Source organism: Apis cerana, linkage group LG7 (assembly GCF_029169275.1).
Source record: "Apis cerana isolate GH-2021 linkage group LG7, AcerK_1.0, whole genome shotgun sequence".
In the NCBI taxonomy this organism is placed as follows: domain Eukaryota; kingdom Metazoa; phylum Arthropoda; class Insecta; order Hymenoptera; family Apidae; genus Apis; species Apis cerana.
Window position 1 is genome coordinate 13497593 of NC_083858.1, and position 27486 is coordinate 13525078.

Below are 27486 nucleotides of genomic sequence, written 5' to 3' on the forward strand. Positions count from 1 at the left end.
ACATCCATCGGATCGTAACGCTACGTCATAAACGAACCGAACACGAGATACAACGTTCGAAATTTCGCGGAGCGCAACAACAATCTAATGCATGGTTGTCGGTCACTTTGAGAACAAATAAATCGTACGTACGTCGGTAGGGAAATAAGCGAAACGCGCAAACCGCAGAGATTTTGCAATCCTCCTACGGTTTCCATTGTCTCGGCGATTGATATGGTTAAAAATCGTTGCGGGGTGATCGATGCCCATCGTGGCTTAATTAGCATCGATAGGACGTCGAGCCCTTCCCCTTCCCCTCCCTTCTCCTCTGTCCCGTTGCCGACTCGGTTATGTAAATGATCGCGATCGGTCGGATTAATGTCTCGTTGTGGGCCGATAAATTTCAAATTTCCATATCGTAATTGATGTAATGCACTGCTACTCGGCAAGAGTGGCGATCTGTCTCGCGTCGAGGGCAACTTGCGATTCGAACGGGTGGCAAAATCCAAGTGGCGCGCGTCGTTAACGCGGTTAGAATCATTTAGCACTGTCATCTTGCCACTGCTTACCGAGAGACGTGTATCTACGTATCTTCGCTCCTATCGTAACTTTCTCTCGATACGACTTACACACGCCCATGTCCAGGATATCGCGTGTAATGCATGCGCGTAATACATACTTCCGTTTGTAAGCGAGCACACCGTGTAAACACACCTCTCCGATCGTAATAACCTCGATCTAACGCTTCACGGATTTCGCTAAATTTTACATTTATTATTTCATTTGCTTCGTCGGGTAAGAATTTAATCGCCGACACGATTTCATATGATAATAGTGATATATCGCCAACAGTTGGTCGAAAAGAACGAGCGTCCGTACAGGACGTATATACGAAATGTACGTATATACTGACATTTGGAATGCAAATGTCGATTAAGAGAATCGATAAGTATCGATAAACAGCGTGCGGGAGTATACGGTTGTACATTTATTCACGCACTTGATCGTGTCGGTCGGTGGGTGGTGCGTGTAACGAGATTTAACCTTTCCTCTCGTATATGCGCAATTTGCGGCGTGTCGCCGTTCGAGCCGTGTTTGCGAGCCCGTGAAATGCAACGCGAATGAAATCTTTGCCTCTGTTTGGATTTTCGTACGGCATCGACAGCGGGGATTCGAACGTGGGGGGGAATGCACGAAGATCGGTTTGAGAAGAAGGAATCCGATCACTTAAGATTAAGAAAGATGGAAAGAGAAAATGGAAATTATCGTAGGGTGGAGTGTAAATCTCGAATCCGGTTTCGCATCGACCTGTTGCTCGAGATTTAAATTATCTCGATAGGCATTGATTTAGAGGCGAACGCGTTACGTTGAAAAGATTCGATCTGTCAGATTCGATCAGGGGAAATACGCGTTGCCAAATGACGGAGTGTCTATTCGCCGGTGTTCGGCCGTTGTCGATTATAAAATGATAGAACGAGCCATTAAATGGGATAGCTTTTCATTGGACGATTTTTTCCCCGTCGACGTTATCGGTGTGAAACGGTACCGTTATCCAACGTCTTACGCAACCGATCCACTCCCCCTTCGTGAGATCGGTATTCCACGAGATTTCGTATCTCCTATCCGATTGGCTTTTCCGTGTGAAAACTACCAGCCTCGTGGGAATCAATGTCGGCTCGTTTGGCGAGCGGAGAATCCAGTAAACGGGCATCGTTGAACCGAGAGATTTTATCGCCGTTACTTGCCCCAAAATACGCGGCGCGAGAAATATTATACGCGAGTGTAAGGGATCGATCAAATTGAACGTTTCGCTATATTTCGTTCGTAAAATATCGACACGGCAAATTAGCCTATATAAACTAGAAAACGGCGGAGTTATCTGGCTCAATATCCAGCTGAGATATTGCGCGCCAATATTTTCGAACGAAACGGCGTTACTAATGGATCCGGCGTATTAATCGAGAGACGACGAAAGACTTACGAGCTGCGCCGAGCCGAAAAAGGAATCCGTGTTCTTATTTTCGCGATCGGGCACGTGTGTGGCGGGAGGGCCGTATAAACACCTACGCGTTACGTCTCTCCATGGGATTTATACGTGTACGTTTCCCTTGTTTAACGTCATAAGCCCGGCGGAGAGAAGCCTCGACGCCGAACAAGCCACGAAATTAATTTGTAACCGGAAAACGTAGGCAAGTCCGAGATACCTGCGCCTCGAAGGCTACGCTGGCGTGGCGTAAGGGAGTTTACAAGGGAGAGATAGATTTTAATATCCTTTCTTTATATCGGACCGTGACTAATATATCGCGGCTCGATCTGATATAATGGAGCATTGTTCCAGATAGATAGGCCTATGTTTATTCGGAACCTCGGGGCGTCTCGTTAAGAAACTAATTGAAACGATATCTTTTTTCTCTCCCCTCCCTTCTGCCTTCTGGTCCTGTACCGACCAGTTTTCAAACAATTGATCGATCGCGTTATTACGAGGCCAAACGGTTTATTAGAGATTGCAAGGCGTGAAACGATTAGCGGGGAAAATTACCAGTACGTGGAAAACTGGTTATCGAAAACTCGATAAGCGAGAGTCATTTTATTAATCGAATCTCCCGATTCATTCCAACGTTATTTCAACGTTACGCGAAAAGTTCAACGTCCCAGCTGCTATTCCGAACGCGATATTCCTCGCTCCTCGATACAATGATGGGGAAAAAGAGAGAAGGACGAACGACCGCCAGAAAATCGAAGAAAGAAGCGATATTACGGATTTACGCTTATTTCACGGATTGTTCGCTATTCGAGCGATATCCGTGCGAACAGATATCCGAACGTTACGAGATCCGTTCGAGTTTCTCTCTTTTGTCAAGGCTTCTTCTCTCGGAAGAAAAAGACGGATACATTGTACGTGGAAGAGACTCGTCAACGCGTTGAAATTTAAACAGAGTTCTCGCAAGCTCTTTCCAATTAATCAACGACGCAGTTTTTAATAATTTTATAAACTCTGAAAAATTGAATCCCGAAGATAAAATTCCTCTGAAATCCAATTTTCTTCGCTCTTAAATTTTTAAATACAAACCTTTTAATAACCTTTTAAAAAATTTAAAAGCATTTAAGACTCGAGATTTTTAATCCTACTTCGCGACTACCGATTGGTAATTTCCGTGCGAGGTGAAAGTAGAAGGTAGGATCCACGGAAGTCGGTTCCCTCGGCCGCCTGTTGTCACGTGTCCACGTAACAACTACGTAAAAAAAGAAAAGACGAAATAAGAGACGGAACAATCGGCGAACGAATCGGGAATCGGCATCGCGCCGCGTTGAATCGTTTCGATCGGTGAAAATTTCTGTCTCTCCCTGCGTCGCGCGGAACGTGGACGCAATAACGCGATAAAATAAAATAGAGAGAGAGAGGGAGAGAGCAACGGCTGCCCGATAACGCGTCCTAACGGTGCAAAATCTTTCCGGTTGTTCGGGCGACGGGTCGCGGAATAGGCATAAAACGATCCGATGGCCACAAAACGGTGATACACGGCCGGCGGAGATCTCCGGCCGAGGATTTCTCACGTTACACCGCAGCCTCGTTCTAACGATGTTCTCGTTTCCTGTGCACCGGCTCGAGGATGGAGGATGCATCTGCAACCGAGACGCGTGCAACTATCTCTATACGCCGATTTATCCAAGTAGTATGCGAGTAGCCTGTGAAGAGGAAAGGGGGCGGAGGGGGGAATAGGGTGCGCTCCCTCCACCGTAATCTCGCGTTCGCATTGCCGAGCGTGGTAGCATCGCGCAGCACGTTGCTATTCGCATAACCGGGTAACCTGTCCGATAGTTCCGTTCTGCGAACGTGTGCACAACGCGCGCGCGCGCGCGCACACGTGTGTCTCCTCGTGTCATCCGCGGACATTCTGACGCGCGCGTGCCTTCCTGTTCCCGCTTCACTCCCGATTTCCCGTTCCGACCAACATTCGCAGCTGCTCACGTACGAGAACGAGAATGGCCCGAAACTTTTTTCGAAACCTTTGCTGCTCGCCTCGCGAACCGATTTATCCATGATTTATCGCGAGTCTAGTGAAATTCGCGAGTGAATCGTTCGAGTACGTAGTCATCGTCCACTCTATCGTCCGCAATTCCGAAATAATCTTGAATTTCCGATTCAACGAGAGATAGATCCAAGGAAATCGTCTCGTTTCACGATGTATCGTAGTATGTTTCGAGAAACGCAAACATACGCGTGGTACAAAGCGTCTCGTGGTCGGTCTGACAGTGACCTCGTTGTCCATCGTTGACGAGCCGCTCAACTATCGAATAAAAGAAACGTGTAAACGAGTGTCATCGTAACTAGTACGGTATCGGCGCACTTGCAACCCCTTTCGACGACACGGAGCAACGAAGCCATGCACTCTCGGATCTAGTTAGCGAGCGTCTCTCGAGGGCTTAGCCGTTCTGGAACGCGTTGCGCGACAACGCGACAACCTAATCCGCGGTATACGTACACCAATAAATTAGTCAACGATTACGCGCCGATCTATCGTTCGCGACGATTGACGACAGTCGACGATATTCGAGGATCGTGAGACGACGAAATTTGTTTGTTTCGCGTAAAAATTTACCAACGTACGCGTATTCGTTACGTATTCGTCGAGTATTCGTGTCATTCGTATCGAGAGAGGAGGAAAGAAAGAAGGAAAATATACGTTGAATGACGTTATTCGCGAATGATCCACCTCGTTCGAATACGCGTTTGAAATTTCTCTTTTCGAAATTCGATTACGACGGTGTCGATAGTTTCCTCGCGCGACGCGATATCACGGGTGAGCAAGCGGTATGCGCGTGTACACGCCAGCCTCGTTGCTCGCCGATTTTTTCCCCCCTCGTCGTCGTTCGGAAACCGGCCGATTCGTGTGCGCGCACGAGACACGCGCCGTCGCCACGCGGAATAAATTATACGCGTTTAAAACCTGTATCGTGGCGTAATTCCTGGCTAAAGCTAAAATTATCTCTTTCTCTCGTGTTCTCTCCCTTTCTCGCGGTGGACGTTGGCAAAAACAAACGTTTCTTGCGCGAGCAACCGGGTATATCGAGCTGCCGTCAAGTGCTCGCCGCTCGGCTGACGTCATCCCCGGCCAACATAGTATATTCGCGTCGATCGAACCAGCTTTATAATCGTTCGCGTTTGATTAATACCCCGGCCAAACCGCGAGTTCACGGACACCCACGTTGAATTCGGTTTAAAGCCTAAATATCCTACGTCGTATATCGACGAGATCCGCGAGATACCAGTGTTTTCCCTATATAAAATCAACCTTTTCGTCGCTTCGTTCCATTTTTTTTTATAAACATCCTTCATTTATTTACGATTCCATTTCGAATCCCGTTCGTCGGCAATTTTTTTTCTTTTTTTCCAAGATAATCAACCGAGATAATCGGTACCGCAACGATAAAGTATCGTTGCTCGGTAACGAAATGAGAAGAGGAAAAGAAAAAACGATCGTAACGAGTGCAAATTGAAAGTTCAATTTTCGCGAAATTAGCCAAGATGTTAAATGGAAGGACGGCGTGGATTCAAACGACCGGACGCGCTTTCAGAGTTGCGAATCTGGTTTTTCCTCTCTCCCAACAGGACGTATTAGCAACCGTCAGCAATTACGCGATTCCTCGTAACGCGGATCGGCGCGAATGCCTCCTCTCTCTCGTCTCGTCGAGAGTAAATCGGCGAGGAGTCAATGGCCCCGGCCGCGGTACGTTCGTAAACTTGAGGCGAAAAGTGGCGGTCGCGGGCGACGATACCGGCACCACGCTTCGAAAGATAAACGCGCGAATCTTACGAGCGTTTATGCTCGTTCCACACGCCGGGATTTAAACGAATGCAAATTTCCCGGACGTCGCTATCGTTTTCTGCAAAACGTGTCCCGCGAATCTCACTCATAATTAGAGGATTAACTCGGCTTTTCCCCCCCCACTTCTCGTCCGATGGAATGTCTTCCGCGTGTATTTCGCACACGCACGCGCGTATATTTCCTTTCCCCTCTCCCCCTCCTCCTCTTATCCTGTGATAAATAAATCTCGATATTCGTTTTTCACGGATTATCGCGCGACATCTCCTTATTCATCGATGACTGTAAACGTTCTCCACTTCTCTCGCTTAGACTTCAACCTCCCCTCCCCCCCTGCTCGCCCTCAAAGCCGCGCAAAATGTTGAGATAATATAAAAAATGAAATATTCATCATGGAAAAACAATTGTTAAGATTATCACAGTTTCGATGTATAACTAATAAATAATCTTTTAAGAGATTCGAGTGGACGAATAAAAGAGAAAGAGGAGGAGAGGGGAAGGGGAGGGCGGGGGAAAAGGAAAAATAGGCAGCTGTAAATACGAGAAACGAAACAGCACGAAAGCAACTGTTCATGCAAATGGACGCAGATACGAGAGAACACGGGGTCCTGGTCGGTGGTTCTCGGTATCGGCGTATCATCGTTATTTGTACATGGTCGCGTTCGGCCGACACAATCGCGTTCGTACCGTTATTTAACATTATACGGAACGATCGCTGAAAGAGTGGAGAGCGGCGATACATCGGGCAGAATCACCTACACGTCCACGTCCCAAATGCATGTCAGAAGCGCGAGCGTCACGTTATCGGTCATATCCATCTGGGTTGTAGGACACGGACGATTCCCGTGTCGATTCTCGTTACGTTCCGCTCGCCACGCGCTTCGAACGCGAGAAGGATCGTCCACGCTGTTGGGTCACGGCGTGGATCGATCTCACGGTCACCCCGCATTTCTCCTACCGCGGCACTCGTCGCGACGTCCAACCGTGTGACACACGGTGTGGACGTGAATATGGCGGCCAAGAATGTAGCCTGGTGGAAGCGTGATTCCGGTATACGCGCCAACTCGGAACGGTACGTCGCCTGATAGATCGGGGCAATTTTATATCTGTTTTCGCGAACGAGCTGCGCGACGTGGCGCGTCAAAAGAATCGTTTGCTTCTCCAATAATCCCCCTCGCTAACGATCGGATGGAAATTTACAAATTTTTCCCCTTAATTGCTTCTAGGTAAAGCGCGAATTTTAGATTCATCGTCGCGCGTGTATTTTATTACGAATCGAGTTGTTCTTCTCCGAGAGAAGTTTTAAATTGACGGGATACCGATATTCGATTACGACCGGTTACTTTATGACATTCGTCAATTCGTACATCGTTGATGTTCAATGCCGTGGTATCATTGTCCGGATAACTGGTCAGCGGACATTCCAATTTATCGGATCGCAAAGGGGACGAACCTCCAACAGCTGGCCTCGATGGTTGCCGGAATATACGCACTTAAACCGACAAATGCATCCATCTTATTCCTTCGTTAATTCCTTCGATTCGAGCCTTGATATATTCCTTGATATTTAATATTCTTTTCTTTAAAACTTACTCGCGTTGATACTTAATTATTCGCATTAACATCTATCTCGCACGATTTTAACGAATTGGTCAACGTACTCGAAACGATTTAACAGGGAAATTGATTTAATACGTATGTAACGGAAATCGAATCTGCGAGACAAAACGGACCTAGCTGGATGGTGACATTTCAAATTCACCTTGATTCCTCGTCTCTCTCTTCTCATCTTTTTCTCTAAGAGAAAAAAGATCGTGTGGCTATCGGGGTGGCTCCTACCGATCGTTGTTGAGCGATTACGTAAGTGCTGCGAATACGAATGGAACAGCTTCCAAGGCCGGTCCCGGAGAAACACGATCGTTAAACCTTCCAAGGTGGTATTTTGTGTGCCAGCCTGTCCGGTTGGCCTCTGATCCTGCGGTGCTTCCAACGAAAGTTAATACTCCAACGCGCCTATCTTCGTGAGAATGCTCGATCAATGAATGCATTTAATTTTCATTCTCGCACCAAATCCAGTTTCTCTTTTCCCTCTCCAACTATATTTTTCAACAGACGTAATAATTCCGAATTATATTTGATAATTTTTCATTCTCTTTCAATCATCGAGAGCATCGAGACATCGATCACACCATTCTTTACGTAATTCTTACTTCATTCATACAGGATTCTCTCCCTCTTTTCAAATCAATTTCTCCATCGAATCATTCAAAAATCGCTAATTAAACTATACGATTACTCGCCGATAACGATTCGATTTGTTCTTCGCATCGATCACACGCGCGATTTCAATTTCACGAGTAAACGACGATGAGAAAAAACAGAACAGATGGGATTTTGTTTTTCGAAATACCAATCTCAAAAAAGATCGGAATATTTCTTATACCATCTATCGTATTATTATCAATTAAGTATGTATATTTGTGTAAATTAAATCACTCAAAAAGAAAAAATTCATGTTTGCGTTTTAAAAATTGAAACAAAAATATTATCCATTATTTATATCTAAGTTTTTTACATATGAAAAATATAAATGCATTCGCAATAAATTAACCCACATTATTTCTTATATAAAATATATAACTGTACATAAATATATTTGACATTTTTCAAATATCTATGTTAAATATATTCTAATTAAAATTATCGAACGATCGGAGAAATGCATGCAACTCACCATTAGATGCGAAGAATCTGTATTACCATCGATGTTCTCGTAATCCATCCAGGAAATGGAAAATATCTGCAACGAAAAATACAACTTTTTACAATTTATAAATATAATGATAAAGAATGAAATTGTAATAAAATACAAAAATAATAAAAATTGAAATCTTCGAATAAAAATTTAATTAGAAAAAAAGATTAATTATTCTGGCGTGATCATCCTATTGACAGAAACATTGATTCTAGTCCGTGTCGAAAACGAATATAAAAATAAAAAATTAAAAATAAGAAATTACTAACATCTTTGTATTATAATCGAACGAGCACTGAATCTAATTAAACGTCTATTATAATTAAATTATAATAAATAAATAAAACTATTATATCCTAAAATACAAAAAAATACTATTATGAAGCAAATATTATAACAATTAGTAAATCGATAAATCAATAAAAAAAGAACAAGTATTTTTAAATATATCTTCGGTACAGAAATTTAAACTTTTTTTATTTTTCATATAATGTAAATTGTAATTATGATATTCATATTGAAAATTCTTTTTCCGTCTAATTTCAGTAATCAAGTATTTATCCGTACAAAAAAATTTTTTAAAATAAATATATAAAATGTATGATATTAAACTAATGATGTTAAAATAAAAAAAATAATCGAAATCAAATCCTATTTTAGAAGCTTATAAAACGAGTTAATAACGAGTAATTTTAATAATCAAATAGACGGATAAAAAAAATTATTCTTCGAAGAATAAATTATCAATTATAATAATATTCAATTAAATGATCGAACAAATAATAATATGATACTGATATGATGATACGCATTGATAAAATGATAATACAAAAAGTAAAAAAATAATGTTAAATAATAATAAATAAAAACGTATTGTATAATATGTAACTTACACATAATACAAACGTCTAATCGTCGCAAACTTCGAAAACGAAATGACATTCCGCGATTCAACGTATCGAATTACAAATTGGAGTGGGGGAACAGTCAACGATACGGCAAGTCGAGCGTGGCACGAACCAACGCCAACCGTCAATTTCTCGAAAAAGCTACAAGAAATGTTTTTCAGTTCTTTGGACTTCGAGTGTAAAATCAAAACAAATGTAGAAATAATAACACGCAAGTTGAACGTATAAATGACGCATTTAAGAAAGAAATGTACGTATATGAAAATACGTATGAAATACGATACATGTGAATAGATTGTATTAATCCAGCTACTTTTACATTGAGTGCGTAAAAAGAGATAAAGGATACTTATAGTAATTATGTTTTTATTACAATAAATAAAATCTTACCATATTTGTGTCAAAGTTGTCGAATTATCTCTCAATTGCCATGGTATGCGTAGAAACTACACTTTCAAAGCCATCTTGTTTACGATGAAATGATAATTTCTCACAAAGATGTTCATTCTGGTATAATAATGATTAAACAAACATGTATTATTAAAACAAGTTTTAATAATCTATAATGTAAGCTTAATAACCGTAATACAATATAAATTTTAAGTAATTACGCACTTCAGCCGGTGAAACGTGACCTATCACCATGATTTTCAACTGTAGACTGATGACATGCGCACTATGATGCGCACTGATTCGTCTCGGTGTTAGACCCTAGCTATTTTCTGATTGGCTAGAGCGGTATAATTCTTTATTTTATTCGCTCAAAAATTAAAATAAAATATATTATATTTTAACTGATTTATTTTAACCGATTTATTACAAAAATATTCTCATTAAAAATATTATAGAATAGATTGTTATTGATTTAATATAAAAATTATTCAAATTAGAAATAATACTGAAAAATAATTGAAATAACGTTGAACATTTAAAATAAAAATTTATTAAATCTGAAAAAAAACTTTTGCGTTAAAAGATAATAATTTATTTATTATTCTTCTCACGAATAAAAGAAGAAAATAAAATCCAATAAAGTTGCATTAATTGCTTTGAAAATAATAATTTGTTTATAGGTTAAGGATGCAATAACTGGAAAAAGTTAAGACTTATTGTAGTCAGAATTACCAATCAACTGTCTCATACCACTTACCTAGTCTTACCTAAGTGTCTCTAACCTCTATGTGTCTAGTTTATACGAGAATGATTAAATCGATAAATATAGATTTCTGTTCTTTGTTATAAAATATTTTAATTTTTGTGTTATTTTATATAATAAAGTTAAATTTTAATTCCAACTATTATTAATATAACTATTTTATATAATTCTTCCTAGATGTTGAATTAATAAATGAAAATGAGCAAAGTCGTTAAGAATTTCACAAAACATACGCGTAATCTCGTTCCTTCGCGAAAAAAATCTCTCGATGCGTGGATTATCTGGAAGAATAGGCGGATGTACGATATGCATATCTCATTATTGAGAAAAGGGAAAGTGGTGGCAAAATGGAGACGTCGCGGTCGCGGTCGGAATAAAGATCGTAAGATCCGCTCGAATTTATTCTTGAAAATAGTTTTGAAAAATTCATTACCGTAACTTTCTTCTCGTAGATAAAATTCTGAATCGAAATTAAAAAAAAAAATATTTAAAGTAATTTAAACTTCTTATATATAAATAAATTTACGCGATAATAAATGTACTAATTATTATAAATATTTGGAATTTTTTGCCAAATAAATTCTATTTTTAATTGTAACGGATGAAGTAATATTATCATTTTTCAGTCGAATAAATCCGTTCATTATGACGTTGAAACTCGTTCACTTTCAATTTTTAGTAGCTTTGATTAGATGACTTTAATGTCAAACGTATTACGTTCAACAATTATTTTTATCATTAATCGATATTTTACTTAATTCGCATTACTTCAATTTTCTTATATAACGATTTATATTATATAATAAACACGATACGAAAATGAAGCGTGAAAATGATGATTCGAACAGAACTGGAAGATAGCTGCGTTTAATAAGTCTAATGAAAAGGAAGTTGACACAGGAAACGTCGAATTGTCAGAACTGGTCTTATCCTCGCAACTTTGTAACTAATTCTTTCCTCGTTGAGAAATGCAAAACCAAGATTGCTTTCATAAAGAAAGATTTAAAAATTATAATCGTACATCGGGAAACACGTAACATCGCATAAATGGATTAAACCGATACATTAATTACGATAATTTTAAACAAAATTTTCGTAAAAAATATAATATAATATGTTATCAAATATAATATGTTAAAGTCATAATTGGAATTAAAAAGAGGCATCTATCTAAATATTAATATTAATATTGTAAAAATATTGACAACATATGGTTAATCGTGTCACATGTGATAGTAACGTGTTGTAACTTTTTCAATAGATTTCGATACAAAAAGTTTACGATAATATAAAGACACGGTTAAATCGTATGACAAGCTAATCACCATCGTTCAAATATTTTTGTAAGCCTCTTTTATCTCAATTTTGAATATTTTATAAGTACGTACGAAAATTATCGGACTGGGTCCAAATTTTACATATATTATCCTCGTGTTTTATAGCAGTCATAAAATTATCTTCAAAACTCAAATCTAACATGCATATTTTTATAGTTTAAAGCATCGATATACACTTTCGTATGCCACAAGTGTATATTCATCGGACTCGATGATATCGTGGCACGCACTATAATTTATTCAAGCGCATAGAAATATCGCTTAGGTTTCTCCGCCATGTTGCAATCTTAGAAACACCTGCTTTCATCCCCATAATTATCGTCGATGCAACTTCTCTCCCCAACGCCTTTTGACTCGTAGCAATATTCATGTACGACGCGTGCACAAGTTCTTTGATGCGTCATCAACTTCGAAGGGGGACCAACGACTAACGCGCGAAGACAAATGAAGTTTTCCATTCTGTAAATGGCGGCAAGTGGTTCGAAGAGGCGGTCATTAGATGACTTTGTTCAACGGCAAGGTTACATCGAATGAAAATTACACCCTTGTTCCATCGATTCAACGATTTTACATGGTCATGGACGATGATCGGATCCGGCCGTTTAAAACAATTTCAAAATTTATTTATTGAGATACGACGAGACAACTTGTACGCCTATCGAACTATTACGATAAATTACATCGTCTCGCGAAGACAAAGAAAGAGTGTGGCAAGTCCGCATCGATGTCCAAGAATTCGATCCAAGATTTAATGCGTTTATCGATTGATTCGCCACCAAGATTTCATTATGAAGGATTTCATTCGTTCCACTAAAACGAAAAAAAAAATAATAATAATAAATAACTCATTCCGATGATTATAATGGTTAAAATTTAAATATACCTTTACGATCTATAAATTATTTCGTCCCTTAAAAGGCATCGATCCTTTCCCACGTTCTTTTAATAGCAAGAACGCGCGCCAATATTTTACAAGCATGCCTGTTTTTCTTTTGCGCATCGAATCAAAGATAGGTAAAATTGATCGTCGGAAGAAAGAAATATTTTTGTACCAAGAAAACGCATCGAAGAAAAGAATGGTAGACCGATCAAATTGTCAAAAAATGTTTGTCTCTCGATAAGTCGAAATCAAAGTATAATATGAATAATATATTAAGATATTTTTGTACACCGATATATATTTCCAAATATAAACGTCTCGATTACATTTCTTTCGTAATTCGATACTTTTTCTCAATTTTCACTGGTAAAAAATAACACTTCGATTGAAAGAATAAAATGTTCACCTTCACAGAAAACCGAAAAGTGAAACAAAAAGCGATACCATCCTTTATATCTCGTGATTCACTCGCGACGCATTAAAACACTTAAGAGCAACGTTCTAAATTGGCGCGCGCACGCGTCCGCGTGCATTGCGAGGGTTTTGTGAAGCAGGTACGCAGCGAGGCACGTATCTCCGCGTAGAAATGGTAAGCCGCATAGCAACCAGTTTCGTCAAACGTTCTCTCCCGAGTTTATCCCGATCTTTGATTCGCGGTTGAGACAATGACCTCGCGATCCAAATTGCGAAACGGCTTTCAAAGTAATCGGTGCAGCGCCAGGGGTTTCCTTTCATCTTGGACGATCGGTGTTTAAACGTTAAGTAGAACGATTTTGTAAAATCGTTCTCGGAATAATTTACCTTTTCCAATCAAAGTGTTTCAAATAGCGTCCCAATTATCGCGCTTGTTAAACATATCGCATCGCGTCCTTCGTAACAGCTAAATATATATTCGCCAACTTTTCCATGCTCGATCGATCTTGCAATTCTTACGGCTCTCTATTTATTAAATTCGATTCAGAATTTCTCAACGCTCGCGAAACTCGTTTCACCAAACTCACTTCTCTGATCGATGCGTCGCAAAATTTCCTCCGTGGGTGTTCGGGACACCGTTACGCGCAATTTACTTTCACGAGCGATTATTACATAACGATCGTTCGCCAAGTGACCCTTGAACCTTCTCCCCCATCCATAGGCAGGCATCATCGCGTCGCCCCAACAACCGATCCCAGACCAACCATCTCCTTTTAAAAATTCACGCGAGCCAAGAACAAGCGCTCGATACGAGCGATGCGTGGGCGATTTCGGGCCACGATGGCCCATTTATTTATGACTGAGCGCACGTATCGCGTATTCGTATTCTCGATATCGATCATTAACGCGAGGCTCGCCGAGCATTTTCGGCCCACGGAGGTTCGTGTGCGATCTCGAGCCGATCATGCCGAGAATTATGCGCCCGATTATTTACAGCTGCCAATTAAGCGAGGACGGACAATTGCCGCCAATTAAAATGTTTCGTCCCGAATGGTTGACCACGCGTCGACGTCGTCAAGGTGATTCGACATGGGAAAAAAAGGAAGAGGAGCCGGATCGAGTTACGATCGAGTCTTTCAACAACGCGAGCCTACGAATAATAGTTTTCGTCAAAACAAGTTGGAAGAAAGAGAATTTTATTCGCGTATCTTTCACGTAAATAAATAGATTCATCAATAGTGAATTTGTTTGCGACGCGTATGATATAACGTATTTATAGTTGGAAATCACTTATCCATAATGAACACAGGAAACACAGAATCGAAGTATGTATCGAGGAAGATCGTAAGATGGAGGAGAGAATTCGTATATTTGCACTTTTTAGAGTGACTCGTCGAATTTTATCGAATCGAGATATTTCTCTCGATTATCGAATTTTCTAAAGTCGTAAAAATTAATACAGTTTTCGATACAGCGGGGATGAAACTAACGAATAATCGACAATTCCGAGATAAGATAGCTTACGAATCATACATATTCCGAGTCGTTTCGATTTCTCAAGAAAGAAATCCACCGAATTCCCCTCGTTCAAAGGTCAATCGTATCTAACCCGATATATCGAATTAGACTTCTCGTTTTCGATTTCGAAACTCACGAGCAGCGACCGTGGAGAAATCGTAAATTTTCATAAGGTATTTAAGGAAGATTTTTTCGAGGATATTTTCACGGTGATCGTACCGGATTACGTTCAGATTGGAGAGAAAAGAGCAAGCGTTGTCCAGTAAGCCTCCCGTGTCGTTCGCATTTGTGGCGTTGGCGAACGAAGGAAACGCGTTCGCGGCGCGAGGAAAGGTGGAAAGGTGAGAGATCGTTAGGCGAGCAGCGATCGATGGGAAAAGAGACGTATAATTTGGAATGGTATGTAAACGGTATGTAAACAAGCGTCGAGGTTGGCGAAGCACGATTTATCTCGGTGGTGGTGCGTGCTCGAGGTTTATCATTCGTAAGAACGCGGATCGAAAGGATAAAGTATCGGTTTCGAATATTGATTTTTAAGAAGGAGCGAGGTCCAATTAGGAAGATCGTGTTCCTCGTAATACTCGGATGGAATAATGAGAAGATACAAGGCAAGGATGATGGAGAAGTTAATACCGGTTAAATCCGAGTTAAATCCAAGAGGAAGGTTCGAACACTTTGTGTTAAAGTCGAATCGTTTCTCGGATGATTATACGGTAAATGCCCTCGAGCTTCTAATGAACGCATTTGCATACCTGCAAAGGTATTCTCCCGTTTGTGGAAGGGGGAAGGTCGAGGCATCGGGTGTTTGGTAGGATCTCGGATCGCGTAGAGGCACGAAATGGGATCAACCGAGGAAGAAAGATCGTTCGTTATGCTCGGTCTTCGATACCGAGGATTATTTTTAGTGAACGCGTGGGCATAAATGAGCGCATAAAAATGCGCATACCTGCCAGCTCGATTCGCGTTTGCCTTTGGATCAAGCGTGTCGAGAGAGCGAGCGATCTGGTTCGCGAGAGAGAGAGAAAGAGAGAGAAAGTCGGCGCAAAGGTGGACGAAAGAAGAGACACGTGGTTGGTCGGTCGGGAGCGAAAGAGAGGAGAGTACGCAGAGGCTTGCGGGTATCGGGTATAAGAGTTGGCCGACACGTTGGCGCCACCGAAGTATTTTATGCATGCCAGATGAGAGTACTCGTCTCGGATCTGACACTGAACTCGCTCCACGACCCACGCGGGAGTACGATCCACTCACTTTCGAGTCGAGGTATCGAATCGGAACCCTTCGCTTTCCTCCCTCCGTTTCGCTCTTCGGATACATCCTCGGTTATGCAAGCGTATCGTTCCGTACATATACGTATAGAGATGCGCTTACGACGGTGAAACCTTATTTTCATTCGTCCTAACCGCTTCAGATCGCTACGAAATAGGTTAAAACGCGTTCCTCGCCGCGTATAAATGGATTATTACGTTCGATCATTACGAATACGAGAACGAACGAACTCGGTTTCTGATCCAACTTAGTCCCTCTTTACCGGTCTTTAACGATCGCTCGAAGCGTCCACCCAACGCGTCTGGTCACCACGCTCCAAAGATCCAAGATTCTGAGTCACGTACGAGGCGATCCTTTATAAATGAAATCGGGCTCGTGAAAGGTGATGCCGGCCGTTCGAGAGCAGTTTCCGGTTCGCTAGGATGCCTCCGTGCTGAATCATTCGCTCGGCGTGATTTAAGACGGCTGGTCATCCAGTCACGACGATTGTTCGCCACCGTGCAATCTATATTATCGTCGCGGAGATCCCCTATTCTCCGCGAATCTTTATTGTTCGCGCCACGATACACTTTTGTCGACGTCACGAACGCGGTTACCCCAACTTGCTACCTACGATGCCTGTATATCACGTTCCGGACGATCGTTCATCCTTTTATCGCGCCTCCTTCCACACAATTTGTTTATTTTTCCGCGACAAAGTACAAATTCGTTCGATCTGTTTTTCTTCGCTCTTTTTCTCTACCGTTCTTGAAACTTTGCACCGTTTAATCCTTCGATCGAGGTTAAAACTTCGAGATAAAACATGCCAAAGGATGAATCACTTTTCTCCGTATAGGGGTATAGGTATTTTACGTATTTTAAATATAGGATATTAAGTTATCGAGAACAGAAAATACTCATCATCAAAATGCATAAATAAAATCAATGTTTGACGTATTAAAAGCTAACTAATTAACTTCGATATACTTCAGTTTCTTCAAACATAGATCGAAATTGTCGAAAAACTCGCGTCCCTGCTCCATTTTTATGATTATTTTTAACAGTAATATGTAGGTAACGAGAAACTCGCGGTTGCAATGTAATCGTTCCAAAGAGCTCCAAGAATAAACGTTGTACCAAACGTACGCCAATCAAGGCCAAATATCGGACAAAAGTTCGAGTTTTCAACGTTCCCCAACCGTCAATTACGCTAATTGTCACTTGTCTCCCCCTATAACATCTCGCGGCGAGATTAACACGCCCGTTTAAATCGAGAGAAGATCCATTCTCGATTTTCCACGCAAAATCTATCTACGTGTATCTTTTTCCAGTAAAGTAAAATTTACCTATCGATCCTCGAATGCTCAACGCCAGACTTTATAACCGATATTTACGTGAATGGGAAGCAAATTTTACGATAAACGTGTAATCACGCAATGACCAATTGGCCATGCTAGTTTTTCGATACGTTCGTACAAAGAAACACCTATACAACGTGTCTAACCTTAGAGAACCTACGATCGGATCTTTCGCCATAATTATACATATATTGCCATTACAGGTTGATCGCGCTTGCTTTGGCACGCGTGTGCGACGATTATTCAAATTTTATATCGTTAATAAATATCTCGGGTTATAAAATAGTTGATATTTTTCTGCTCCCCACATACCTGTACATACGCCTTTTTCAACATTTTTCAAGAATTTCAAGAATTTTTGTGCTGGAGGGAGAGGGGAGGAAGAGAGCAAGACCAAACGCACATCTTTTGATTTAATTTCGATTGTCAACGGAGGAGAAAAATATTTGTTCGATTCTTCTCGTAATATGCGTATGCAAAGATTTTAAACGTTAGAGAAAAAAGAAGATTGCGACGAGAAGTGAGGAGCGAAGCAAGTGGCCATCCGGTCACGCTACACGTTGCTAGATGGCTTGGTCGAGGGGAGGTGGCGAAGGTCGTTTCTTGACATTCTTGGTCTCGTCTTCCCGAGTCCAATCTAGTCCCGGCATGAGTCTGGGTTCGTTGATCCACCTTCGAACAAGTGTAACAGTTTTTCATCTCGAGTCGCGCCATTGTGAAGATTGCCCGACCAAAAAACTGGCCGATCTTTCTCGGAATTCTTCATCTCGTTTCATCCTCTTTTCCTTTCGTTTTTCCATTTTTTTTTTTCGTTTTCTTTTATTTCGAACTGCACGCGCGATAAACTACCTTGCCAAAGTATTCCAAAGTATTCCAAAACTTATTTATTACGAAAATTATTTCAACTAAACTTTTTTTATTTATTTATTTATCAACCGATGAAACTGATAAATTGTAAAATTTAGAACTATGAAGTTTTCTTTTTTTTTTATCAATCCGGAGATATTTACAAAGAAACCGAAAAAACGATAATAGCGATCGATCGATATTTCTCTACACTTGGCGCGTTTTTTGTTTAATCTCTTTCTAAAATGAATCATTTTCGCGTTCCGATTGGATGAAGTAATCGGCACACACGATAAAACGATATATCTCGATAATAACGAAACTCTTGGAATGGCAATTTTAATAAAAGTAGCCTCGATAAAAGTCTTTCGATGCTTCAAAGTCTCGTTATCGAATGAAGTTAATAATCTCGATCATTTTTCTCATTTTGTTCCAGGTACGTTCGAGAATCTCTTCCAACCAGTTTAGACTCGATTAGACTGCCAGTTTTCATATCGAATCGGGTAACGTATTTATAACGCTTTCCTTTCCTTTCTAAAAGAATTCAATTAACGGAACGATTCTTTCGTTGATAACGATCGATTATTCTTATCGAATCATCCTAACCAGTCGAGCCGAATTATTAATAACTTCTCCCTGTCGGAATGTGATTCAAAACTTTCACTGTCACGACTCTCTGCGACAAACCATCGTCCTCTCTTCCGATTTCCATCCAATTTTTCCCTTTTCCATAATGTCGTAACGTTCCACCCTCGTGTTTGCTGATTTTTTTCGTCACTTCGAAATCCTAATTATCATCCTTCTCGTTCGCAACGTTTCTTTCACTCGTTCGAGGTATCCAAGCACGGAATCGATTAAATTCGTGTTTGCTTCTCTTTTCGAAGAAAAAACGAAGATGGTCGAAATTCTGCTCGATCGATGTTACAAATCTTCGATATCTCGATCGTCAAAATCCATCCAGTGATCAAATTCACGCACGGCATTACATGCGAGTTCTACTTTTTATTTTTTTGAACATTTTTTACACGATCCAACTAAACATTAACGACGATTTTCAGGGATTAGTTACAATAGGAATTACATTTCTTGTCTAAAATTATTTTCTATTTTTATTTTTAATCTCTCGTTTCCAAAGAAAAAGGGATATTTCGAGAAAATGCGAAAAATCAAATTCCTCTTTCGAATCCTTTTCGCGACGCGTTTCTTCATGGGAACGAGTAAATCGCGATTTCACGCTCGGTCTTTTTTCCCCCGATCGTTTTACGAGATCGATCAGTTTTTTTTTCGATTTAATCAGCCGTATTCGTGCTCGAGGACAACCACGGATCCATCTCGAACGAGAAAAGGATTAATCCGATATAAATAGGTTTAAAAGAACCGTAGGTAGAATAAATCGAATTATCCGTTCGGAATTGATTCGAATTAGCAAGATTATGGTAACTTCATCTTAATATTGCTAGAATTACGGACATATACAATACTCAACTTTTTATAAAACCCCGCCCTATATATTATTATATTTTCAAGTTTACCTTTATTCGATTTTTGCGGTTCCAGCCTCGTTTGAGCGCATAATTTTATTTATTCGGTTTCCTTGCTCTTTTTACCGAAATATTCCACTTTTTGTACAGTCATTATCGATCGGATGAAATCACTTGAGAAAATAACGAATCGAAGGCACTTTTTTCTATCTTGCATCTTCGAGGTTTGAGAAATTGGACGAACAGAATTAAATATTTATACGAGTCAATAATAATTATTTTAATCTTTGCAAAAACAATTGATCCATCTATTGATAACGAAACTAATTAGGATCGGAACGTGAGATGGTTCGCTTCGTATACCCATCCATTATCATTTCCGTGTATCAAACTCCCTTTCGTGCATTTCTCGATGAATAATACCGGAGATTCGCATATTTTTCTCGGAAAAGATAAAAGATCGCATCCTCCAGAAAAACAATCTCTTATAATTGTTAACCTTTCTCTCACGAAATCGTGTCACAACATCTTCGTTACTTTTAGATACGTTTTATACATTTTTTGGGAGGGGGAAGGGAAATAGACTGAACGGTGGGATGCGATAACAATCGAATCAGCCGTGTTTCGCGGCGAAAAGAATTCGCTCGAGGCGATCGATCCTCCAATGTCACGTGCACGACACGCTCGTGCGAATCATTTACCGAGAAAGCAAGATCGTTCGTTTTCTTTTTTCTCCGAGTTTCCAGGACGGTGCGCGTGTCACGATCAATACGGCCGACAGTCGCGTGCAACCACGTCGTTTCGAGAGTGTGTCGTTCGATCGGAAGCACCGAACGAAATAGTTTTCATCGGGATGAATCCGAGTAGATTCCAATTTTCTCCGATTGGATTCGAATCCTCGTCCGCTTTATCGAACGGATACAAGCACAATCATTATCGCTTCTGAATAATATTCGAGATACGTAAAACGAAACGTGAACGTTGCAACGAATCCTTAATCCCTAGTCCTTGGAACGTATTTTCTTTTCGAGGGGAACGCGTTCGATCGTACGCTCTACTGGTCGCGGAAGATTACTCGATATCGATAACCATGTACGATCACCATGCTCGTGTACCGTCGAATTTTATCGTATTGCGGAATGCGATCGTTCGCCATTCGTCCTCCCGCTCGTATCTCTGTATCGTTTTCTCCGCGTGACTCGTTCGAGCGAAGGTGAGACCCCTTATCGAGACGCGCGTTTCGAACACGGACAGCTCAAGGACTGTTCGCGCCGATCATCGCACCACCATCATTCCTTATCATCGAGCCGCGTAACGAAAATAATCCGGAACACGGGCCAAATTTGCATCCGCGTCGATTCGAACGGTACGCGGTGAAAATTTCGATAAACGCGGCTCGGACGGAGAACGAGCAATTTGGTAATTCCAAGGTAACGCGTCCAAACCTATTACGAGGTTAATTATCGTTTCGTTCGCAATAACGGACGTTTGTAATCGAATCGATCCACGTAGCGAGTGAAAGTATATGCGTTTATACGTGGTTACGTTTATCGTGGAGTTTGATCATAGCTCGCGTGCAACGCGTTATTCGACGAGTATCCCTCGGGATGCAACGAGGTTTGGGAGTGGAAACCAGTTTTCCCTCGAAAAATTCTCCTCGATTCCCCGATATCTACGTACCGGGGAATAAAAATGTCGCTGGATGACCTTCGCCTCCGGAATCGTTCCATCGACCGCTTTCGTTTCCAGTTTATCGCGCTGGATAGCGTCGGCTCGTTCTCATTTTATGGTGCGAACAGTTGCTCGTTCCGGTCCCAGAGTTTCCATTTCGTAATACTCTCTCCCCGTTTAATAGGAGGAGAAATTGTGACGCCCCGACACTCGCGACTGCCCTAAATTTTCCCTTCGTTTCAAACGTCCCGTGTTCACGTTCGTTCATCCGTGCGTATCGTATCGGATACGAAAGAAAGAATCGTATTGGAGGAATTGGCGCAACAAAAAGGAATACGAATAGGCATTTTCAACTTATTTTCCTCGCCAACCGCTTACCAATTTCGATTCTTATCCAAAGATTTGAATGGCATTCTTGATCTCGCGCGCGAAACGTGGAGCTAGGTGCAACATACCAGCAGGCTATGTATCTAGGTTACGTTGCACAACCGTGTCTCTACGTGTCTGGTGACGTGTCTACCGAGCAACCATTCTCAAGCGGTGCATAGCAAACGAGATGGTCGAGTTCCCTCGATGCAACCGCCCGTCCAAGTCCGCGGATTGGTGAACGGGATCGGTAACCGGTATTTAGAACGGCTCCATTGTCCGATGCCGGATTAATCGCGTGATGTTTCGGCCAACTAGCATCGCGATGACTCGACGTATGGATCTCGCGTATCGCCACATATCGTTACGAATCCATCTTTTCGACCGTGACGATTTCATCGGACATCGAATTCCCGTTTTCCCAAAGCCATTAGTCCGCTCGATTTATCAAGTTTCGTGGGCCACCGCGACAACGACACGAACACGAGCCATTCGATTCTTTTGTCCGAGCCTTGTTTACTTAGTTCCCAGTATCTGGAAATTTCGAATCTCAAACCGGATTCTCTTCCGTCGTAATTTTTCGCGAGTAAGTTTAAAAATCGAAGATTTTTCTCGTCGTTTTACTCGCCGTTGTTTATCAGAAGTCAAAATGACACGATAGCTGCGATAATGATTTTCGCGATAAATTCGTAATATCGGTATATTTTTCTCAGAGATTTGCAATTGGAGATTTTTAACCGGATTAGTAGCGTTCCCACGAGATTAAGCGGATGGAGAAGATGGCCGGTGAGTCTCGATTCAATGGTAAACGAGCGACGCCTTCTTCGTCTTGGTTACGTCACTCGTTTGCCATTGAATTCGATCGATCGAGCCAATCGTTTCTTTTTCCTACGAAATTACGAAGCAAAGATCGAAGTTAAATAAAAACGATATGAAACGCGCAAAGATGTAAATACTTGCGTAAATGAAAGGTTCGAACGAAGAAAGAAAGATATAATATAAAAATATTCTCATTATGCCATCCTTAACTCGTTATATCATTATCTTTTATCCGAAATGAAGAAAATTTACCTCGTGCAAATGGAAAAATCTAATCTTGCGTGTCGAACCGGGGAAATAATAAATATTCGCATAAATTTGTAATTACTTTTTAATAAGAAGCGACAAGTTGAAGAAGAAAATATTACTTATCGCTACCTCGTAATTAATTTAATCGATCAAATTGTTCAATCATCAGAGGAAAACTCGTAATTCGTCAGTTATATACGTTCGAATTCTTTCTCCAAATAGATCGGAATGAAAATGAACAGGATCTTAGTCATCCCGCTTATCAGATCTCCGTGCACGAAGTTCTAAAAAGGGGGAAATTTCCGCGCAGGATTGGGCCGATCGAGGAGACAAGAAAAGAGGGATTAAGCAAAGTACTTATTTACGTACTCGGTGTCGAGCTGGAGGTTCCGTACGTGAGGTTACTACCAACGACCATGCTCGCCTTCTTCCGCTCACGCTTCATCCTCGCAACATGGTCACCGTGTACACCGTTTGTTATGCCTCGGACAGAGTCGAGAGACGACGATCGCGAATTCTGACTCATCGAGATCACCATATCTCGAAAATCTCGCCCGTGTTTCTCCGAGCAATGCTCTTCTCTCGAAAGAGCAGCGATGAGGCAGAGAATAGGGCGGAGAAGCGGAAATGTTTGCGGGGTTTCCGAAACGAGTCGGGTTTCGGCGTATCGATTTCCTTTTGAATTTTTTCCCCTCTTCTTCCGATAGCTCGATCGAGATCGATGAAACGAAAATGTGTATCGACGACACAAGGAAATTTCGAAATTCGGAAGTTTTAGGCTCGATCCACGACACGCCTTTACGATCTCGTAACAGCGATGTGATTCATCACTATTTTGTAATTGCAACGATGCAATTCGCGTGATTAATTTCAACGTGTGATCTCACGTTCGGAAATACAAATCGTCAATGCCATCGTCATTGTTAACGCATCGATTTTTATATTCTTCGCGAGTTTTCGTACGAAGCAAAAAGGGATCGTCGAGTAGTCGAAAATCGGATATATAAGAAAATAAGAGAGGATCTAGTTACCGAGCGGAACATATTCGTATTCCGCGAAAGTTCCAACAATGGATTTATACGTTCTCCTCGTTAGAAATATTAAAAAATTTCCGTTGAATCGCGATCTTTCTTTTAATCTTAACATCGGAGAAAAAGTAATACACGTATACGTGAAATCGACGATAAATTTTGTAAATTCGGATAAAAGGCACGCAATTGAAAAAAAAAAGTTGAAAAAGTTTTAGCGATAATGTATCGTAAGAAGAAGATTTTCTTTCGAATCCATCTTCCATCCGAACGAAGGAATGGCCGAGTCGATCGACCGACCGGTCGAGTCGGTCGCTCGCGGTTTTCGAGATCACCGTCATTTGCTTCTATAAATTCATATTCCCGGACGCTAAGAGGGATGTTCGAGAGATAGGCTTTCCGGGCACGAATCGCAAAAGAAACAGCGCGGATTCTCGAGAGATCGATGGTTAAATAGGAGGGAAGAAGGAGGGAGATTCCGAGGGGCGAAATGAAATCATGGAGCGAACGGTTCGAGCCGTTTTATGCAAACGTGAATTATGCATATGCAAGGAACGCAAGCGAGGACAGTGTGCGTATAGACGGGAGTCTAGATACGGATTAACTATCGTAAATTCTGCCGAAGTCGTTCGCTCTTTTATCCGGTCGACCTCGAGAAAAAGGACGAGACGAGACGAGACGTCGTTTTGCTCCAACGACGTGCTTCGAGCATCGATCGAGGATTTCACGGGATAATCCTAGTCGGTAGCAGGCGTCCTTGGTAGTAGGGATCCTTCGCATGCTCGTGCAGAGTCGCGTGCCCTACGCGTTGCCCTCAGCTCTGACGTCATTAAGCGCGACAGCAATCCTACGAATAAAACGAATAAGCGAGATCGTGTACGCGCTATTAAATTTCCCGCACCCGAGACGGGAGAGAGTTTTATTCGACTCCTCGCTGCGCCGCTACGCAATCTATCCAAGTATTTACGACCAGCTTTGCCGCCATCTTTTTTCGTATCTGTATCCGTGTTTCTTTTTTGCCTCGAAGCATCTAATCGTCGCGTGTCCTGCACAAGAACGGAGGAGAGGGTAAGAATACGAGATGCTTTTTCTTTTCCCCTCTGGCATCTGGTTATTCCGAGTCTCGGAATAGTTACAAAAACACGCGTTATATTATATTATCGCGTTCAAACGTTATTACGTTAACTTTTCATCTTTATTATATTATCATATTACATTACGTACGTCGATTAAGATAATACACGTGTAAAAAATTTTTTAACGCACGACTTATACGTACGACATAACCGTCAAATTTAATCATCCTTAAGATCTCGTTGCGTATCGAAAAATCTTTATTCTTGGACAATGGAATTGCGTCTTATCGGAGCGAGTTTAAAGTTCGAAATTAACTCTAAACAGAGTTATTCGAGAAAACGTATATATTACGTAGGCCGTGCGAACGAAACGATACGAAGCATCGCGTGTCTTTGATCGATTTTAAATATTTCATCGGCGTAGCTACGTATCGATATTCCGAAGGAAAGAGCGACGGGCGTGTCCATCCAACACGCCTATGCCTTGCCTTCAAGGTGTTCCTCTCGCCTCTCGCACTTGCTCCTCTTGCTTTCGCACTTTCGACGCCTCGAGATCTCGTCGCAACGATCTCGAATATATTTCGCTGTGACGACGCGTCTTGAAAAATGCGACTGTCGCTTTCGTTTCGGCTGGGTGTCGTCCGCGAGTGAAACAATCAACCGCAAACAATCGATACGCCCAGAAAGGCTAATCTCTTTGCCAATCAACATCTTTGGATCTATCTTTCTTTTTTTATCGATCAAGCGAAAATATCGTATGAATAAATTAGCTCGAAAAACCAATTATCAATTAAAAACTAATTATCGATTAAAAATCGATCGATGCGGTTCGCGTAGATCATATTTTATACGCAAAAGTACAAATATTTGTGGCGCGTTTTTTCCAATAGACATAGATATGAAAACATACTCGGATAAAGATGGGTATGAGAGTAACGTACGCGACAATTCATGCATTCTATTACACCAAACGTTATAAACGTTGTTTAGCAGAATTTTCCACGTAAATTGGCTTGAATCAATTTCGAATTTCTTCCCACGAAAATTCTATAATATTCGAGTTGAGCGAAACTCAAGGAGAAGGAGAGAGAAGCGAGGGAACGGAGAGTTTTTTCCTTTGCTAGTCGAGACAGTCTAATTACCGGAAATAAAGATGATCAAAAAATAAAACGGGCTTGGGCGGTTAGCGATTCCAGTTTAACAAAAATTGATCGTGTACGCATAATCGTACCATGCCTGCCAGTCAATTCAACGGAATCCGTGGATAGGGATCGTGTTCAATAGCTCTGGACAGCTCGCTCGAGCGAGTTTCATTCGAAGGCACGCGTGTGTGGTCCCTCCAACCATCGTTTCTTCCATCGTCTCTCCTTATCTAACGATTTATCGACAGTGATTTTGCGAGTCGAAACGAATCCCTCGATTCTCTTTCTCGAAAAACGGAGAAAAATCAAATTTTTTCGCTTTTCCCTTACCGCTTTTGAATCGAACGATAAATGGAAAAATATAATCGAGAATTTGATAAAAAAGAACGAGGTTGACGTGATTTTACCGTTAAATCGGCAAAGCGGTTTCCACAATTTAGCCGTAATAATCCGATCGTTCCGCCCGCGAAACGATTGGGCGGGTAACGTTCGGGAGCCGTCGTATCGAACCAAAGAGTCGGGAGAAACCTTGCGGCCAATCGCCGCTGTTTGCCAATGAATCATCCGGTTAACAGCAGCCTTTCTCGTCATTATACTTTCCTTATCGCCTTAGAGCTCCAAGACCAGTCTCGGCGACCAACGCCGGTTAAATACGAGCGAGTGTCGCGTTTCTTATAACTTTTCCAACTCGATTTTCCAACCATTCCAACCGATATTTTTTGATTCAGACCAATCTTCTTTGTACTCTCTCCTTTGCTCATTTCGATGCGAGAATAAACGATACGTCTGTCGATAACTTTTCCATTCGGACAATCGTCGAATCATCGTTATCGTATCGCAAAATTATCTAAAAGATCGAAAGAAGAGCGAAAGAAACTCGAGACGATTCGATTTTTCTCTAACAGTTTTATCCACGGAAATGAATCGCGGTTTCCACGTTTATCGCGTCTAACTCGTGCGACAACTTATCGTCTTTTATCGAAACGTTTATTCTTACGTAACAGAGCGAGCAAACGAGCGACAAACGCGGAACAACGCGATTGCGGCGAACAAACGAAACGCCGGGATCTATCTCGGTGGTCATGTTCCGGCCAGATTTCAACCGCGTATTCAATCGTCAAAGAATTAACAGTGCGCTACAATCTCGTAATATCGGATCACTTTCACGAAGAAGAAGAAACCGTGAAACGAGGTCGTATTACGCGGAGCGCTTCTATCCCTTCTCGTTTTCCTCCCCGTCTCTTCTCTCGTCGGCCAAGGATTTTAAACGAATAGACACGGATCCAAGAATTAAGGTAATCGACGAATTGAGAAATAATTTACAAAATATTCGTAGATGTTTTCATTGTTTACGAAATAAATACGATAATTATCTCGCGTTACGTACTAGTCACGATTCGATAAAAATTTATAAATTCACGCGTTTCTTATTT

General features: G+C 41.3%; 2 protein-coding genes across 8 annotated transcripts in view; one reads left to right on the top strand and one right to left on the bottom strand.

The window, feature by feature from the left end:
• The window catches only part of LOC107999327 (TSC22 domain family protein 1-like), a 266961-nt gene that overhangs the window by 225728 nt on the left and 13747 nt on the right, over nt 1-27486 (bottom strand). Inside the window, exons 1-3 of one of the 4 annotated variants that reach the window (XM_062077395.1) lie at nt 10083-10198; nt 9858-9974; nt 8539-8604 (exon numbers count right to left, since the gene is read on the bottom strand). In XM_062077395.1, coding sequence (XP_061933379.1) covers nt 8539-8604; nt 9858-9860 — 69 coding nt within the window. In that variant the 5' untranslated portion in view covers nt 9861-9974; nt 10083-10198. Of the gene's footprint in view, nt 1-8538; nt 8605-9452; nt 9487-9857; nt 9975-10082; nt 10199-27486 lie in introns of those variants that run through there. The other 3 variants (XM_062077398.1, XM_062077396.1, XM_062077394.1) reach the window with 3 other exon arrangements.
• Nucleotides 1-27486, top strand: part of LOC108001537 (nuclear receptor coactivator 6) — a 170578-nt gene that overhangs the window by 44356 nt on the left and 98736 nt on the right. The window contains exon 1 of one of the 4 annotated variants that reach the window (XM_062077390.1): nt 24950-27348. The exons of the other annotated variants lie outside the window; for them this stretch is intronic. The gene's annotated coding sequence lies outside the window, so the exon portion shown is untranslated. Of the gene's footprint in view, nt 1-24949; nt 27349-27486 lie in introns of those variants that run through there. 4 annotated transcript variants of the gene reach the window in all.